The sequence below is a fragment of the Colletotrichum acutatum genome, assembly GCF_030867785.1.
Source record: "Colletotrichum acutatum strain CBS 112980 chromosome Unknown BDZ83scaffold_3, whole genome shotgun sequence".
Taxonomy (NCBI): Eukaryota; Fungi; Ascomycota; class Sordariomycetes; order Glomerellales; family Glomerellaceae; genus Colletotrichum; species Colletotrichum acutatum.
Genome location: NW_026848997.1, coordinates 720,909 through 738,143, shown reverse-complemented (window position 1 = coordinate 738,143; position 17,235 = coordinate 720,909). Strand labels below are relative to the sequence as shown.

At 52.5% G+C, this 17,235-nt stretch overlaps 4 protein-coding genes across 4 annotated transcripts; 3 read left to right on the top strand and 1 right to left on the bottom strand.

Moving 5' to 3' along the window:
* Nucleotides 1-5,076: 5,076 nt before the first annotated feature.
* On the top strand, nt 5,077-6,700 carry BDZ83DRAFT_598986 (uncharacterized protein). The gene is made up of 3 exons (XM_060506975.1): nt 5,077-5,225; nt 5,382-5,488; nt 5,593-6,700. Exons 1-3 carry the CDS (start codon nt 5,192-5,194, stop codon nt 6,235-6,237), a joined length of 786 nt encoding a protein of 261 aa, XP_060371428.1. The 5' UTR covers nt 5,077-5,191; the 3' UTR covers nt 6,238-6,700.
* Nucleotides 6,701-6,923: 223 nt separating this feature from the next.
* On the top strand, nt 6,924-7,984 carry BDZ83DRAFT_598984 (Tim10/DDP family zinc finger protein). Its single transcript, XM_060506974.1, has 3 exons — nt 6,924-7,080; nt 7,172-7,241; nt 7,405-7,984. The coding sequence occupies exons 1-3, from the start codon at nt 7,073-7,075 to the stop codon at nt 7,591-7,593; spliced, it is 267 nt and encodes an 88-aa protein (XP_060371427.1). The 5' UTR covers nt 6,924-7,072; the 3' UTR covers nt 7,594-7,984.
* A 302-nt stretch (nt 7,985-8,286) lies between these two features.
* Nucleotides 8,287-13,922, bottom strand: BDZ83DRAFT_565176 (nucleoporin subcomplex protein binding to Pom34-domain-containing protein; the record flags this gene model as incomplete). Its single annotated transcript, XM_060503720.1, has 4 exons — nt 8,287-9,645; nt 9,703-12,822; nt 12,877-13,792; nt 13,852-13,922. The coding sequence occupies 4 exons, from the start codon at nt 13,920-13,922 to the stop codon at nt 8,287-8,289; spliced, it is 5,466 nt and encodes a 1,821-aa protein (XP_060371426.1).
* Nucleotides 13,923-14,518: 596 nt separating this feature from the next.
* On the top strand, nt 14,519-16,816 carry BDZ83DRAFT_564905 (indole-3-glycerol phosphate synthase; the record flags this gene model as incomplete). Its single annotated transcript, XM_060503693.1, has 1 exon — nt 14,519-16,816. One exon carries the CDS (start codon nt 14,519-14,521, stop codon nt 16,814-16,816), a length of 2,298 nt encoding a protein of 765 aa, XP_060371425.1.
* Nucleotides 16,817-17,235: the final 419 nt, after the last annotated feature.

The window sequence follows — 17,235 nt, the reverse complement described above, 5'->3', positions numbered from 1 at the left end:
GAGATGGCCTCTCTAGGCCCTGTGTGAGCTTTTCCTTCGGCCGGGTACGAATTAGCTAACTGCAATGGGACTCCATGTCTCTTCTATCCGTAGACTACTGCTACGGATACAATCTGTTGCTGTGTGGTAGTTAATATGGATCAAGCCACCTTGGTGACTGGTCTAGGAACAATAATTAGGTGAGAAGCACGAGCCAATGCCAATACGAACCGGAACTTTGACATATTATCTTGAGCTGACGTCCATTTGGCAGATTGACGGTTCACGGTCTACCGCGGCCAGACAACATCGCGATGAATCCTACGGGTGCGATCTGTGTTCTCCGTAAGCGTGGAACAACAACCCATCCTCTGCCGACCGGCAGTAGTATATGAGGATGTGGAGGACTCGGGAGTCGGTCGGGGAGGGGGGACCGCGGGCGGGCTCAGTTCAGATTCAGTCCCAACCAAGAAGAAGAAAATCTGCACGCTTCCTTTTTCGCAACCATCTGCACCAGAGCCTGCAGCTGCAGGCAACGCCAGACCATCCGCCGCGGACGAGAGATCCACCCATCCATAACCTGCCCAACATGGATGGGTTATGGAACATTGGAATTTGAGCAACGTCCTTCCATCAAAACTTCCATTGCAATTCTTGAAACACTACTGTCCTCGTCAGCCGCCTCCCTAGGGTAAACGGGTGAATGAAGCTGTTGCCGTGGGCATGGTCCTACCCACACCTTCAGTTCCTCCACAAGATCTACCTACCACCACGGCCTCGTTTACAATTACGGTGACCACCAATTTCTGGAGTACGGGTACTTACCTGGCTTTTACCCTACACACTCGTTGGCATGTACAGATCTGGATCTGGGTGTTAATTATTTGGACGCCAAACTGCATTGCACACTTACCAGACAAACAAGCAAAAGATCCAAACTCCCCATACACTCGGCCGTCACCTTTTGATTCGCCCGAAAACGCTTCTACAATCTGCACTGCCTCGAGCTTGCTTCAGAAGACAGACCACGGATTTCGAGGTGGGACAAAGAACCCGCATTCTCAAAGGCAGCTTTCTCTCAAAGAAGGTCTAAACTGCATGAAGACAAGTAGCGTTCCCTTTCTCTTCTACTCCAAAGTGGGAACTCATGCTGCCAACTCAAAAAAGAGCCAGACGCCAATGGGCCGGTCCATTGCTCTAGTTCTCTTTCATCCATCAGGAAGAACCGGGGCCGCATCGGAGCTACGGTCCCACGGCCATGGCGGCTACTCTCCTCATCACCATTCCAGGCTCGTGCAAGCGTCCCTGCCACCGCATACGGAGTCAACGATATTAACTTCAGACTCGGGAAACCAGATGCGCAGCCTCGTCTTGAAATCGTCCTTGCGCTTATTAGGACAGGCAGCGGAATCTCGGAATGCCCTGATATCAGACTATCGCGAGAGATCCCGTCTCCCTGTCCACCCCTGCATCCACTTACAATGTTTGGCCGCTCCACCTCTTGTATACGGCATACCACCCGCTGTCTATCGATAATTGGACAGTCTTGGCCATTTCCCTCAACAAGATCGTCATCTAGGACACATTAAAATATTCTTCCGATCAAAGAGCGAGATGATCAAAATATCAGCTTGCTTGCCATGGCCTCTGTGTTTGCTTGAATATCGTCTCACTCAGCAATTCTCTTGTGTGGGCGTGGCGCAAAGTCTCCAGAAGTAAGAAGCAAACACAATGGGGAAAGGGCAAGCAAACCGTACTCAGACACATACAGATCCGATCATCAGGGGTAGTGGCGTCCAACGCCTCGATCAACTGTTCGAAAACCCAGTCTGGATCTTGAGTATCTGAATAATATTCTAGTCGGCTCACATTAGGAGCTGTCATCTCGTGAAGACAAGATTCTCTGTCGACTTACCCTCTACTCAAACCTATCATCAACGAACTAGTCGACAACAACAGCATTGTTGCGCCAAGTCGTCATTCAACTCTTTCCGAGTTTCCAACATCTTTGGGCCCCCGACTCAGTCCGAGATGTTTGCTTTTTACCAGGCCACTTATTCCTTCGCGTCTGCCCTCAGCCGCTTGCTACTTTGCTGCAAGCTGCAAGCTGCCGCCGAGGTGATTCACCTGCATATGACTTCAAGCTGCAGTGCTAGCTACCGCTACACACGATTCTGCTTGCACATGGTACCATCGGCGGATCAAAGACTAGTACTAACAAGATCCTGCCACTCTACAAGATCTGCGTCGGAACGTGATAGTCTGTTCCGGTACCTAGGGCTCGATTGACGCACGGCTTTTATAAACCCGAAAAGTCGACCTCGATGTCTGTACAAAGAATCGCTCGGCCGTGTCTGAGCATCGATCAAGGCAGACTTCGCACTAAGAAAGCCACCGGCCCAAGCTGGTCGGCAATAGACGAAGCTGTGAAGCTCAAAGAGAGACATCGTTCATACTGACTCGGTTCTGTTGCCTTGATTGGCTGCCAGAGCGCCTCGATGGCTTAGATCTTGGAAATGGTACTTGGAGGGCAATCATTGCAGCCAGCCAACAATTGCGCCACACGACCATGATCATGTATCGAGAGCTAAGCACCACATTAACCGCAAGTCACGGTATTGAGATGGACGCTCCGACTTGCGATACTACCGGAGCCACCCTTTCAGTCGGCCGAGTTAAAACATGGAAACTTACTTCTCTGGAAAGCAAACAACAGAACAAACAGACCAGAAGCGGCATCCACTTCGCGGAATCACCGGGGAGAACCGTCTGAAGCCCAGAGCATTCGGCGCTTCGTCATTACGTCTAAACCCTTACAGGACGCACAGATTATCACGTCTTTCACGTCAGAGTCAACGTACGCGTTGACACATCGGAGACGGTAGATATCTCTCAACCCAGTGCTCAGTGCAATAAGAGCCAAAGCCTGGAGTTTGGGACGGTTAGACCCCACCATTTCAGCTGCCTTGAAACACCAAGCCATATTAGCCGACCATGCAAGGGCGAATATCACCCACCCTTGCCGGTGACTGTGCACATTAACACAGTCTGCCCGTTACGAATCTCATCTGCGTTACGATAATACGATGGCGGTCGAAGCCCCCTCGAGACAGGCACAGAAAGATCGGACAGTGATCTCGGGGTTCCATTCCGCTGACCTGCAGGCGTGCACTTCCCGAACCTGTTTGGACTTGTCGATCATCACCAAAATTTGGACGGTTTCCTGGGGGGCACAACGGGGCTATCGAGAATGTGCCCCAACCTTGCGGTATCCGTACCGGGTAACACTATCCTCACTGTCGAAAATGCGGTCTGAAGTGGATTCTCAGTATTTCATGCAATGGATAGACCTTGCTTTGGCCCCTCATTTGTTGCAATTCGGAGTCCAGACTTCTTGCCTCTCAGGTCTCACTCCTTACTCGATGGCACGTCTCAAAGGCGAGATTCCCTACAGTGTGCTGGGGGGAAAACAGCTCCAGATCGACAAGCTAGAATATCCACGTCGGCTTCTGCAAACTAAGGCTTTAGCAGCCGCCGTCCAAAAGACTTTGACGAGAACGCCGTCTAAAGCGGCTATCAAAGGGGAGCCAATAGAAGCATTTGACAAGCTGGCGTACCTAGACATCTCGCATCCGAAATAAGGTAATTTCGCACATTCACTAGATGCATTGCAGGCAGCTGGTCGGAAACTACCAGAGAAACTATTCCCGCCTGGTACAGGGAGGCCACATGGCAGACGAGCTGCCTTTTCCTCAAAGCAAAGCGGGATCCATCCAAGCCATTGGCAGAGGCTGGGGGCCTCATAGTCATCGCATGCCTGAAGAGGCAAATCTGTGGAGTTGCAAAAAGTCGTTCCACGCGGGATCACGAGAGGGCTCTTTTTAATTGAAGAGGGCCCATAATTGTGGAGGCTCTCTTCGTTTCCAAGACCCGGTCCCATCCACTCACACCGTCTTCGTCGTCAAGGTCGTCTTGCCCATTTGCCTCTGCCGCCCGCCGACCCAGTGCAACTTCATTAGTGGACGAATAGTAGTGGGCACAGTTGGTGAACACGCCCTAAAAGTTGGCAGATGGAGCGTTCCCTGCGTGTCGTCCGCTTGCATGTCATGCAGGTACGAAGATGGTGCTCTGCAAGGTCGTTGTAGTAATGAGTGGCACCCTCTTACGATCATCTGCTGTTCCCCTGAAGACTCCCCTAGTGAAGGTTACCATTCTCGGAAAATCGTCATTATTCCATCTGGACTTTGGTCGGCTAGTTCGGACGGCGGGTGCTTTGACCTTTGGTACTGACGATTGGGTTTCTCCTGTTATGGAGTATTAGATGCTGAGGTATCTGGAAAGGAGAAAAACGAAGAAGAAAAAAGAGAACGTGGTGTTCTAGAAGGGCCCACAGAAGCTTTCCGCCCCTGAGCCTGCCTCTTGTGTAACCACCATCTGGCACATCATACAGACGAGCTGGCGTCCAATCCATGACTCCAGCGCTCCTTCGTTGGCCACCGTGGGTATCGTCCTTCACTCCGGCTGTTCGAGTTTTGTTTCGGGCGGGACTAGATCCTCGTGGATCCGAAAAGCTGTGGAACGAAGCCTCTCCGCTGTGTGCTCTAGATGGCTCTGCTATGTGGATGATTTGAATTAGGACAATTGGGAGACGAAGGATATTATTTTACCTTGGAGAGACATACAGAAACCGCGGAACATACTGTAAAGCGCCACCAAACCAGAGTACGGGTCGAAGCAATGCCTGTGGCGTTCTCAGCCGCCTGACGAGTTGGAACGATGTCCAAGCATGGCTTCTGCCCCTGTAGATCACACAAGTTACTTGAGGCAAGCTTGTGCGTCCCTAGAGTCCTGGACACAGAAGACACAGCCACAGTGCATAGGAATGGAACCTAGACTGATAGACCAAGATGGGGCGAATGGGTTCACCCATCATGGAACCGGTCGTATGGCTGAACTGTACTGCACCGGGCAGCCAGAGACGGAAGCCGGACCGGCTAGCACAAGCGTCATCGGCCGGAGCAGAGCCCCGCTATTACGTTGCCGGCACCGAAAAACAAGCTTGCTTAGCGCCGTCCTACCAACCTCTCTGCCCGCTTCTTGGACGCGAACTTGAAGCTTGTTTTGCTCGCAGCCGCATTATACTTCTTCATTCCTCTGCCAATTCCACCACGGACAGCGTCGTGAAGCCAATTGAGCGCGCAAACGGGCAAAAATGTCTATCCCTATGAACCGCCTGGGCGGCCGCGGTAAGCATCTTCGCCATGTTTCGTTTTCGAATCCTCCTGGAGCCATGGCTTGAAATCCGAGACCGCCACAAACAGACACGGATAAAGACAATGCTGCTCGAGATGGCTCGACATCTGAGGACCGTACGCGCGCTGACACGAGCATAACCGTTGCAGCCTTTAGCCACGCCGACAACGACGACGACGATACGGAGCGCGAGTACGATCGCCTTCGCGACCTAGCCCGCGAGGAAGCCAACAAGCGCAACCAGGCCTTTGAGCGCGTAAGTAGCCTCAACACCAACCGAACCGAAGCCTTGTTCAAAACACGTGGTTTTGAGTTCTGTGTGATGCCGCAAAACTAACACCAACCCTCGATGCTCTCCAGTCTCAACAAGCCTACCAGTCGGGTGATGGCGCGGCCGCCAAGGAGCTCTCCAACGAGGGCAAGCGCCACGCGCAAAAGATGGAGGACTACAACCGCCAGGCGTCCGAGTTCATCTTCCGGGAGAACAACGCCGCCGGCCGCGTGACGGGCAGCTGCGTCGACCTGCACGGGCAGTATGTCGAGGAGGCGGAGCGTATCCTCGAGGAGCGCATCCGCGCCGACCGGGCGCGGGGCCAGGAACACTTGCACGCCATCGTCGGCAAGGGGAACCACTCAACGGGCCACGTGCAGAAGCTGAAGCCGAGGATCGAGGCAATTTGCCGCGAGATGGGGCTCAAGTACTCGACCGAGGAGAACGCTGGCCGGATCTACATCAACCTCCAGGGCGGGGATGCGACGATGCCGCCGCCGCCTCACATTGGTGGTGGTGGTGGACAGCAGCACCACGGAGGCGGCCAGCAGCAGCATCATGGTGGTCAGCAACAGCACCATGGCGGTCAGAACCAGCAGCACGGCGGCCAGACCCACGGTGGACAACAGCAGCACCACGGCGGCCAGAACCAGCAGCAGGAGCAGGACGAGACTGGCGACTTGGTCGTCAAGATTCTCAAGAAGCTGGAGAAGGCTTGCTGTATCGTCATGTAAGGGGGGTTTGGTTCCTGTTGTGGCCTCTCCGAGTGCGCCCCCCTTTATGGCTTTCGGCTGCCGGGCCGCATGGTTATATGCGGCCCGGCCTTTTTTTTTAAACTTTGGATACCCGGCAGACTCGATGTGAAATGGTAATGTCTTCTCTTCTTCTGAACCTATGTATATAGGCTTGATACCCGGGTGCGATGTCATTGGACTCGGTCGCCTCGGGATTGGATATAGGGCGACGCGGGTTTTGTCCGCGTCAGGATAATTTAAACACAATATTCAAAACTTTCTTCATGCAATTGGGACCAATTCCTCGACCAAGGTGTATGCTATGTCTTTGGGGAAATGAACAAACATGATATTTCGAGAATCTCAGATTGAGGTTGGTCTTTAAGGATTGCTTGCCGAGATCGAAGACACACCGATTCGAAGAGGGGATTACCCCGTTCCCAGTCCTGCATGAGAATGGATAATGGCTCGGCATTCGAAATAGAGCAGAGCCTCCCAGATAAAGGCAGTGACTCTCGCGCAACGGAACTCACATTGAAGCCCATGCATCTATCCGAGGTGAAGCTACCGCGATCCCGATACGGCCTTATCGTTATCGGAGCTCCAGCACTGCCGAACTTCTACAGGTCTGATTGGCCGGCGCTGACCGGGGGAAGGCAAGCTTGCCTGCTATCTCGTTCTGCGCAGCGCTGCTCTGCTGAGGAAGTGCTTTAACCAAAGAAATTTCAACCATCGTCATCGCCCCGGAATCAACCACAACTTCCATCACGAACCAACCGGCCTCACGTACACCCCGTCAACTTCACGAGTTCATCACAATCAACCACATCCCAAAATGGACGCGTAAGCTCACCCCTTCAAAATGATCCCAAGAAAGCCCCAGAGGAAAACAGAGACCCGACACAGCGACTAACGCGCAATTCTATATTACCAGCCTTACCAAGACCGAGGAGGCCCAGCTTCAGCAGAGACTTCAGAAGCGCCAGGTCAAGGAGTTCATGAACGTACGTCTCTCTCTCCAACCTCCCGGTTTCCCCATCTTCACAGAAAAACAAACGAACCAATCCGTTCCCTCGTCTCCCATGCTCCTTTCCCCTTCGATCGCTGTTCGAAAAGCGATTAAAGATTCCCAAGACTCTGTGGCTAACTCTTTTCCCCATTTCACAGCTCTTTGGCAACCTCGTCGACCACTGCTTCACCTCGTGCATTGACGACTTCACCTCAAAGTCCCTCTCCTCCCGCGAGACTGGCTGCATCACCCGCTGCATCCAGAAGCAGATGTTCTCCCAGCAGCGCCTCAGCGAGCGCTTCCAGGAGCACAACGCCCAGATGACGGCCCAGATGCAGGGACAGTAAAATCACAGTCGAGAAAAATTTCAAATGATGTAAAAAAAGAAGAGAGAAGAGAATGGGCACGCCGACGGTGTTCGATAGAGCGAGCACGCGCGCGCGCTGATGTAACATTATTCCCAGCAAGGCAGGCAGACAAGCCCAGTCTAAGAGGAGAAGGCACTGGGATTTACAACATTTACCACACACGATCTCCAACTTAACGAAGCCAGGCGAGTAGGTTGGGAATGACAACCGCGAACGGGGAGGGTTTCATGTATATTACATTATGTTTACTGTCTTCTTTCTCCCGGCCGGTGGACAGAAGACGTGGCATAGCACTTCTTCGCGGGTTTGGAATAAACACCGCTAAATGAAGGGAGAAACGAATGCACAAAATATCTACTCCATGAGCCGTTGAGACTGTGTGTTTGTATGCCATCAACTTGTGAGCCAAAAGCCACAGTGATCGCGGGCGTCATAGTGGTTGTACCCAGCAATCTGCTAGGGGTATCCGCGAATTTGATCCTACGTAGACTATGGGGGTTCCCAGTGACGATGGCTGGAATAGGTATGATGCACCCACGTTTATCCTACACACTTGAACGCCTAAAATCCTTTTTTGTCGTTGTTCCCCTCCAATTCATTCATTCCCTTGTGGCCGACGATAACACCCTCCGGCTTCATTATTTCTATCTCAACAACCCTCCTCATCCTTCCTCAAGACTCTTCGAGGTCTTCGCTTAGTACATCCCTCACGGCCTCTAATTGCGAGAGGACCTTGCTCTCCAGAACGTTTCCTGGCTGGCCATTCTCATCCGACGCGCCAGTTTTGATGCTCTTCCACTCCACCTCACGCTGACCCAGCGGCAGAAGTCTGTCGCGCAACAACTTGCGGCTCGATAGCCAAAAGTCAATATTTTCCAAAAGGGAGGCAGCATCCCAGTGGATCTCTGGGATATCACGGTTGTTGGCAGTCCGTAGAGCGGCGATGACTCTTGTCAACAGAGCCAGAGAGTGCACCTCTGATACTGCAAGAAGCGTCACGTAGTGCGGCGTCTCTCTCGATGCTGTACGACTGGCGCCAGGCGCCTCGAATCGGTCGACACTTGACTTGAGAAGCAGAGGGAACTGATTAAGAACGTAACCCAGTTCTGGCGCAACCGTTCCGCCCAGGGCGGTGAGGAGATTCAGCAACAGGGGCAGAACACCCTTGACCCAGATGCTGTAACATCGCTGTGGTCCAACAGCTTCTGAGAAGGGAGAAATATTTCCGCGGCGCATAAAGTTGGTGATGCCTGCCGAAGTCAGGTGGCTCAGCAAGCCGTCGCAAGCCATCTGCTCCGCCACCGCCGGCAGGGTAGAGAGCTCCAGCAAGAAGAGCAAGCTCAACTCGCCATAAATAGGGTCGCCGTTGATGGAAAGTTTATCAGCCCAAGAAAATAGTGATGTCGCTGCGTGCATGGCATCATATGATGCCATAATGTTGAGTATCTGTGTTTGACATTGGTCAATGGTAGGCATGTTAAGACAAGCTTGCAGAATGGCCGTAAGAAGAGCTAGGTCCTCAGGTGCAACGGCAGCCTCGGAATCGTGCACAAGGGCAACGAGAGTTCTGAACCCTTTTGCGACTACTCGGTCAAGAAGATTCAGAACAGTCTGAGTAAGTGTGACCGAGAAGCCGTCACCTCCATTCTTCGAGGCTCCCAGGGACTTCTTTTCCGCAGCACTATATGCACGCAGGGTGACGTAGATGGCCTTGAGCATCGTGCGGTAGTAAGAGATTGAGTCCGGGTTGAAGGGTTCCTCGACAGCGCTGATGATGGTGAATAATGTTCCCAGAAGTTGGTTCACATCGTGAGATGAAATGGGGCGGCCAACAAGACGCTGGACGAGGAGCAAGCTCAAATCAGCTCGCTCTTCGACAATCCGCATGAAGATATTCTCTGGGCCTTGGTTAGACCGGTTTGCCTCTAGACATTGCTGCGCAACTTGCAACATTTGTCTGGCAATGGTTTCGTTTTCTACAAGAGAGCTACTAAGCTCAAGAAGCAGGTATTCCCACGCATGGAATAGCGACTACGGTAATGTTAGTACGGGCCGAAATGGCAGGCAAATGTTCAAGTGAAAACTTACAATCTGCGCGTCAACTAGGGACAGGTTGGCGTTGGCAATCCCCATCTCGTTGCGGAATCCATTGTTGCGACGACCATGCCAGCCTGGATCGAAGCTCAACATCTCAGTTGCACTCTCCAGGTCATAGAAATAGCTTCTGCCAAGCTCACCGGGTCGCAGTGACGTCCGTTTGAAAGCTTCCAACGAGACACCGGGGTATTTGCTTGTGAAGTTCTTGGCAAAGTTGCTGTGCAGAGAAGTATTGTAGCTCGAAACTTCTACGCCATCCCGCAGATAGTAATCCAGGTCGGATACCAGGCTCTTGGCGAATGTGTCGGCTCCGCCCATCTGCCGCAAGTGATAGAGCTGCATGGCGAATATCTCGGCAATGTAAGCGGCCATTTTGGCATCTGTGGCAGCCTTGACGGCATCTGTCTTGCTTGTGACTGTAAAGCTACTGAGGTCCTTGACGTAAAGGCGCAGAGAGTCCAAGAAGGACGAGTCTTTTTGCATGGTGAAGATTGTCCAAGGCCAATGGTTCTGAGATGATGCAACGAAATCAAGGATCCTAACTGCCTCGCCTGTTTCCAACTCTTTGATCTTCTTCAGCTTTGCAAAGGCTGTCGCTAGCACCGAATTGGGCGTCGATGAAGCGTCCTTCTTGACGCCCTTGAGGGCATCTCTGGGCGTCTTGCCTGTCAAGAGACAGTTTGATAGCCACTGCTGGCGGTTCTGTACAATCGTGGAGAAAAACTTCCACGTTGTCTGCACATCCTTCGTAACGAGGAAGGGCTTGTCGAGTCGCGATAAGACTTCGATAAATGACCGGGACAAAAGGGGACCTAGGTATCCCAGAAGAGAAGGAGGATCATCGTGAGCTTTGGCAGCGCTCAGCACCAGAGCCTCCAGGAGTAGCAGTGCTGGTCGCCGGAATTGCTCGCAGATTGCACATAACCTCGCCAAAATCGATGACGTCTTGAAGAGGTGTTCTTCAAACGTCGCCGATGGTCTGTCCAGGTAGCTCGCAACACGTAGCAAGGTTGTTGTGAATCGCAAAGCGCATGTGAGCTGTTCCTGAGCTGAGGCTAGTCGATCTTGGTAGAACGTTGAGTCAGGGATTTGGAGACCATTGACTAAAGTCGTGAGGAGCGGCTGGAACCGCAGAGACCCTGTTGAGGGCGAGAGGAACGCATCGATAATGTAGGACGCTGCAGGTTCCAAGCAAGCCGCCAGCGTATCCGCGCTCTCTTGGTCACCCATCCCGTACGTGTGCTCGATGATCTGATCCATGACAGGGACAACATGCCGAATGAGCAGTGCTTTGTGAAGCTCTGATCCGAAGCGCCAAGTTGAAGAGGTCTCAAAGACGTCAACCGCGGCTTGAGCAATTGCGAGGCTGACTTTGCCCAAGACTTTGTCCGCCACGCCGAGCCAAACGTTGTTTGATATTTTCTGCCGTCCAACCAGCTTGTTGCCGGATTTGCGTTGAACAGCGCTGCTCTTGACACTGTCAATGAGGCTAGAGAAAAGCCGCACAGCCGACAGCAATAGTTCATATCGGTCCCCAACTAAGTCAAGATTACCGGTGATCTTTGCCAACTTTCCTGCTTGGGCTTCCGAGTTGAGAAGTTCGCAACGCGCCAAGTAAGACCAGACTCTCGTGGGGCAAAGCGGCAGGATCGCATGCAGGAATTGAACGCATGAGTTGAGCACTGCGATGCCCTGTCCTTCGGTCGCCTTCTCGTCTTGCATGTAGGCATCCATGGTTTCGCAGACAACAGCCACGAGGTCTTTGTTCCCGGAGATGTGCTTACCAACCTCTTCCAAAAGCTCTTGTCCCGACTTGAGCGATGTTTCGCCGCTCAAGCCTTGCTTTTCAGACTTCAGTACCTCCGCGCGCAGTAGTGTTGCTAAGAGAGCAATGGTTTCTGCGGTTTCTTCTGGCTGGAACGCATCCAGCTCGCTGCGGTAAGTCTCAGGTGCTAGTTGGATTTCGAGCCTCTTGCCAAGCAAGGCAAGAGCAGAGTGCTCATACTCCATGAGAACTACGCGACCCGTATCCGTCACAAAGCGTCCTACTGTTTCCGCGGGTATCCTAAATGCATCGTCTACCCGCGTTCTGCGATTCCATGCCGTAGCAGGCGTGAAAAGCGGTATGTCTTCGAGTAGGTAAAATGTGTTGGTATTGTCTTCCTCCTGGGCTAGCTCGTATTGCTGGTAGTCATCGGGGAGAATGAAGGTAAGTGATGGGGTTTTGCGCAATAGGTTGACTACCGTATCCATCCGGTCGTCAGCGACAGTGCAGGTCGCCAAAGTCCTGCAAAGGTTGAGGAATGGCAGCAACTCAAATGGATAACGGTTGAGGGCCTGGTGGAAGTAATATTCGAGTGCAGCATCGTCGTGGAGCACCTCGGCCAAGATGTCGCTTGAGGCGTGGAGCGAAGGCTTCGAAAGGTCCCAATATTGCTGACCAGCTCCCAGGACCGAAAGGAGAGAGGTGACAGAGTCTGACTGATACCCTACGAGAGGGTATGTGGCTTTGAGGAAGTCGACATACGAAAGCCGGATTCTGGAACTTAGAAGCGCCGAGAAGGCTCCGTCACTGGAGGCTCCAATAGCCAGTGCCATCTCGGACAACACTTCATAAGCCCGTCCATGCGATGTGACAGCTACTGCCAGCTGCTCCACAACCTGCAAGTCCTTGTCCAGACCCGCATTGGTCAAGAAAATGTCGAATGACTTGCCGTCGAGAGAAACAATGCTCCCTGCAGAAAGACGGCGAGCGGTAGTGGGCCGAATCAGAACACCAGCCTCGAAAGTCTCCTGGGATCGCTGGTTCTGTAGCGCGTCTCGCTTTTCGATTCGGTCGTGATGCGAGTAGAACATGCGGTGGACAACGACGGTCCATGCAAATATGATGGGGCTTTGGCTCTCGCAATCGGCACTGGCTGCGGCGAGGATTGCATTGTGGACTTGCTCCAAGACTGACGGAGCAGTAATGTAGGGATCCTCGTCTCCGCGATATTCAGGGGCCTCTTCGGCGAGACACTCGATGGATCGTGTAGGGTTCAGGAGCTTGATAGATATGGCTGAAATGAGAGATCTAAGGGGCATGATTAGGGAGGCAATGGCATCAGTCGGCTGTCTGCTGTTAGTCCTGGCGTTGCAAAGAGGTCTGACCCTTGGTGAACTCACGGCAGTAATCCCGTTGAGAAATCCATAGTTATCCATTAGGGAAAACCACTGGCCAACCACAGCGGATGGTACGAAATCGTCGCCGCTGCCATCGATTGACTGAAAGACGACCGACAAAGCGTGTACAACTTCAGTGAGTGCCGTCCGCATCCATTCCAGCTCGATCTCTTCTCCCAGCAGGCTTCTGTCTTCCACAACTGCTTCGAGCCCTTCGGCCAGTCGACCGATAGCCTCAGTGACATACTGCAAGTAGGTCGTGAGCAGATTCTCGAGGTATTTGGGACGCTCGCTCGTGGCAATCAACTGAGTTGTCGTGACCGGAAGCTCGGCCGTAGAAATTGGCGCTGAAGGTTGGGTGTAGAGCACGTTCTCCTGGACCAACGCAGCAGTCATCAGAAAGTGGCGTCTCTCTGCAAGATACGTCTGGAAAATTCGCTGTCGCCTTGACTCCTCTTTCTCGAATTCGGCCCAGATCGTCTCCGCTTCCTGAGCGGCGCCAGCGATAGGGACGAAAGATGACGATTGTACGTTTGCGACGCCAGAGGCTTCCTGAAGGTTGATTATGTCCTGGGAGGAGAGGGTTCCTGTGAGGTGGCTTGCTGGTCGCGACTGGAACTCGATGACTGTCGCGCGCAGCGCAGCAACAAGGTTGACTTTGGCATTCTTGCTCAACCACTGCGCATCCTCCTTGATGACTTTGATGTCAAAGTTGTCGTTCGGTTTGGGGGTGACGTGTATGGCGGCGGTCCTCGTCTCGAAGTTCGACTTGGTGTGATCGCTCGGCGGCGCAAAGGCGGTCGACGGATCTTTTATGAGTGCTCGTACGAAATCATCTTGTAAGAACTGTACAACAGCTTCGCTCTTCCGCCTGGAGTCATCTTTGTCCGCCAGTGCAGCTGCGATGAGCTTCCAGGAGCTAGTTCGAGGATCAGTTTTCCGAGCAATCAGCAAGTCAACAAACGCAGGGCTACCCACATAATGATGGTGTCTCCATTCAAGCATTCCTCCAAAGGAGGAAAATATTGACGGTCTGCCACTTGCGCCATTGCCGCAGAGGTCGATTGGGCAGAGCAGTCAAGGTCCAGACTGCATCAGGCGAGGCTGCGATGAGCTATGTTGCCTGAGATGCAAAGAAAGTAAGTGGACGCGCTTGTACACACTTGGACCCGCGAATGCTTTTGCAGCCTCTCTGCAGGTGGTTGATTGGAGCTCCCAAAAAAAGTGAGCTCGAGTTCCATGGTTTTTCCGGGATTTGGCTCTAGTTCCAATTCGTCTTAGCGCCCGTCGAGGCACAATGCCACAATAGGCAGTCCCGGGCGCCGGGATCGCGATGTAGCGGCGGGGCGGCCTGTCAGGGTATATTGCAGCTTGCCTTTTGGGGGTTTCTGTGCACTGTATTCTCTGTGACATTGACCACCAATCAACACAGTAAAAGTATAGTCTCCGATTGACTGTGCTACGTTCAACTTTAGTGAGTCGCCGCCTTTTTATGTTCATTTCAACCCGTCCCATTGACTCACCTCATTCAAACCTCGAATGACATTACCACCGAAGCGATACTTTTCGTGACAAGAGGCATTGAAATTTAGCAATTTACTGCTGATTTGACTTAGTTTTCGGCGGTTTCAGCACACTTTCCAAAATGCCGTCCTTAGATATCGTCGATCACTCACCCCAGCATCCGGACCCTTCGCCACCAATTCCCACGGCATCCAACTTGATCTTGATTGACAACTACGATTCCTTCACCTGGAATGTCTACCAATACCTCATTCTCGAAGGCGCGAATGTGACGGTCTTCAGAAATGACAAGATCACGCTGGCAGAGCTGATTGACAAGAAGCCAACTCAGTTGATCATCAGTCCTGGACCTGGGCACCCCACCACGGATTCCGGAGTCAGTCGAGATGCAATTAAGCACTTTTCTGGCAAGATTCCCATATTTGGTGTTTGTATGGGTCAGCAGTGCATCTTTGACGTCTATGGTGGAGAGGTCGGATCCGCAGGGGAATGGCTTCACGGCAAGACGTCTCCTTTGACACACGATGCCAAGGGTGTCTATGCTGGTCTGCGCCAAGGCCTTCCAGTTACCCGTTATCACTCTTTGGCCGGTACACGTGTGACACTTCCGGATTGTTTGGAGGTCACTTCTTGGGTTGCGACAGAAGATGGATCCCCCGGTATCATTCAAGGTGTGCGACACAAGGAGTACACCATTGAGGGTGTTCAGTTCCATCCCGAGAGCATTCTCACCGCAGAAGGCCGAACTATGCTGCGAAACTTTTTGCAACTTCAAGGTGGCACTTGGGAAGAGAACAGCCGGCTCCAGAAGGGCTCCGCGACAAACGGCGCCGCTGCCAAGACGACATCATCTGCGCCGGCTGCAAGCAAGAAAAACAACATCTTGCAGCAAATTTACGCCCACCGAAAGGCTGCTGTTGCAGCTCAGAAACTCATTCCCTCGCAAAGGCCTGCAGATCTTCAAGCTGCGTATGATCTCAATGCCGCTCCGCCTCAAGTCTCCTTCATTGAACGCCTTCGCCAGACCCCGTTCGATGTGTCCCTCATGGCGGAGATCAAGCGAGCCTCGCCCTCAAAGGGCATTTTCGACATCAACATCAACGCTCCGACTCAGGCCAAGAAATACGCGCTTGCAGGTGCCAGCGTCATATCCGTGCTGACAGAGCCCGAGTGGTTCAAGGGCAGCATCGAGGATCTGAGGGCTGTTAGACAAGTTCTGGACGGTATGCCCAACCGACCAGCGATCCTCCGCAAAGAGTTCATCTTTGAGGAATACCAAATTCTTGAGGCCAGACTTGCGGGCGCCGACACGGTCTTGCTTATTGTCAAGATGCTGGAGACGGAACTTCTGGAGAGGCTGTACAAGTATTCTCTTTCCCTGGGAATGGAGCCGTTGGTTGAAGTTCAGACAGCCGAGGAGATGACGACAGCCTTGAAACTTGGATCCAAGGCTATTGGCGTCAACAACCGCAACCTGGAGAGCTTCGAGGTCGACATGAACACAACAAGTAGATTGAGAAGCATGGTCCCGGAAAATACCATCATCTGCGCCTTAAGCGGTATCAATAGCCACCAGGATGTCATTCTTTGCAAGAACGATGGAGTCAATGCTGTTCTCGTGGGGGAGGCTATTGTCAGAGCGCCGGACACAACCAAGTTCATCAGAGAACTCTGTTCTGGTACAGACGCTGAGCCTGAACCAGTCAAGACCCAGCCTCTTTTTGTCAAGATTTGCGGCACACGAACTCCCGAGGCTGCTCTTGAAGCTATTAAGGCAGGTGCGGACTTTGTCGGAATCTGCTTGGTTCCAGGTGCGAAGCGTTGCATATCCGACGAGACTGCTTCAGCCATCTCAGAAGCGGTACACACCTTTGTGCCTACCACCACACGCACACCAACAAGCATCCCTACAAAATCTGCTACAGATTACTATACCGCGTCTGTCGCCAGGCTATCGAGCTCGCGTCCGCTCCTCGCCGGTATCTTCCAGAATCAGCCCCTAGACGAGGTTCTCGAGAAGCAGAAGCGTTTCAACCTGGACATTGTCCAGCTTCACGGCAACGAGCCCGTTGAGTGGGCCAACTTGATCCCCGTACCTGTCATTCGGGCTTTCAAGCCGAGCAACGTTGGCATCGGAAAGCGAGGCTACCATACCATTCCTCTGCTCGATTCGGGAGCTGGCTCAGGCAAGCTCCTTGACGTCTCCAGTGTCAAGGAAATCTTGGCAAAGGACCAGGAGTTGCAAGTCATTCTTGCTGGCGGTCTCAACCCCGACAACGTGCTCGAGGCAGTCAATGCTGTTGGGGAGTTTGGTGACCGTATCGTAGGTGTTGATGTGAGCAGCGGAGTGGAGGAGGATGGCAAGCAGAGCTTGGAAAAAATTAGGACGTTTGTCAAGAATGCGAAGAGCCTTAGATAGAGAGTTCGTTGAATGAATAAGTGCTTGAGGCTCTGCCAAATGATTTACATCGAAGACTGTCCGTGATATTTGAATATCTGCGCTTCGGCTCTACTACGAAGCCCAGGCCTCGAAGTTATCGAATAGTCCCTACTTCAACATCCTTGCATGAGCCAGGACTGCTCCGAGATATGCGAGTAAGTGAACAATGTAAGCTTCTGATTGTTAAATTGGGCTATCTGCTTCTATTGAATAAACAATCCTGCCTTAAGGTAGATAGAAGGGCAAATATTGGCGATACTCGAAATGCCATAGGTTCTTATAAAGATCGATCTGTGTCGCGTTTGCAGATCTGTATTTCAGATGGCATATCAAATTGATTTCTTGAAATATTTCGGAAGGCATGGTGAGACTTCATATCTATCGCGCCTTCCTCTCAG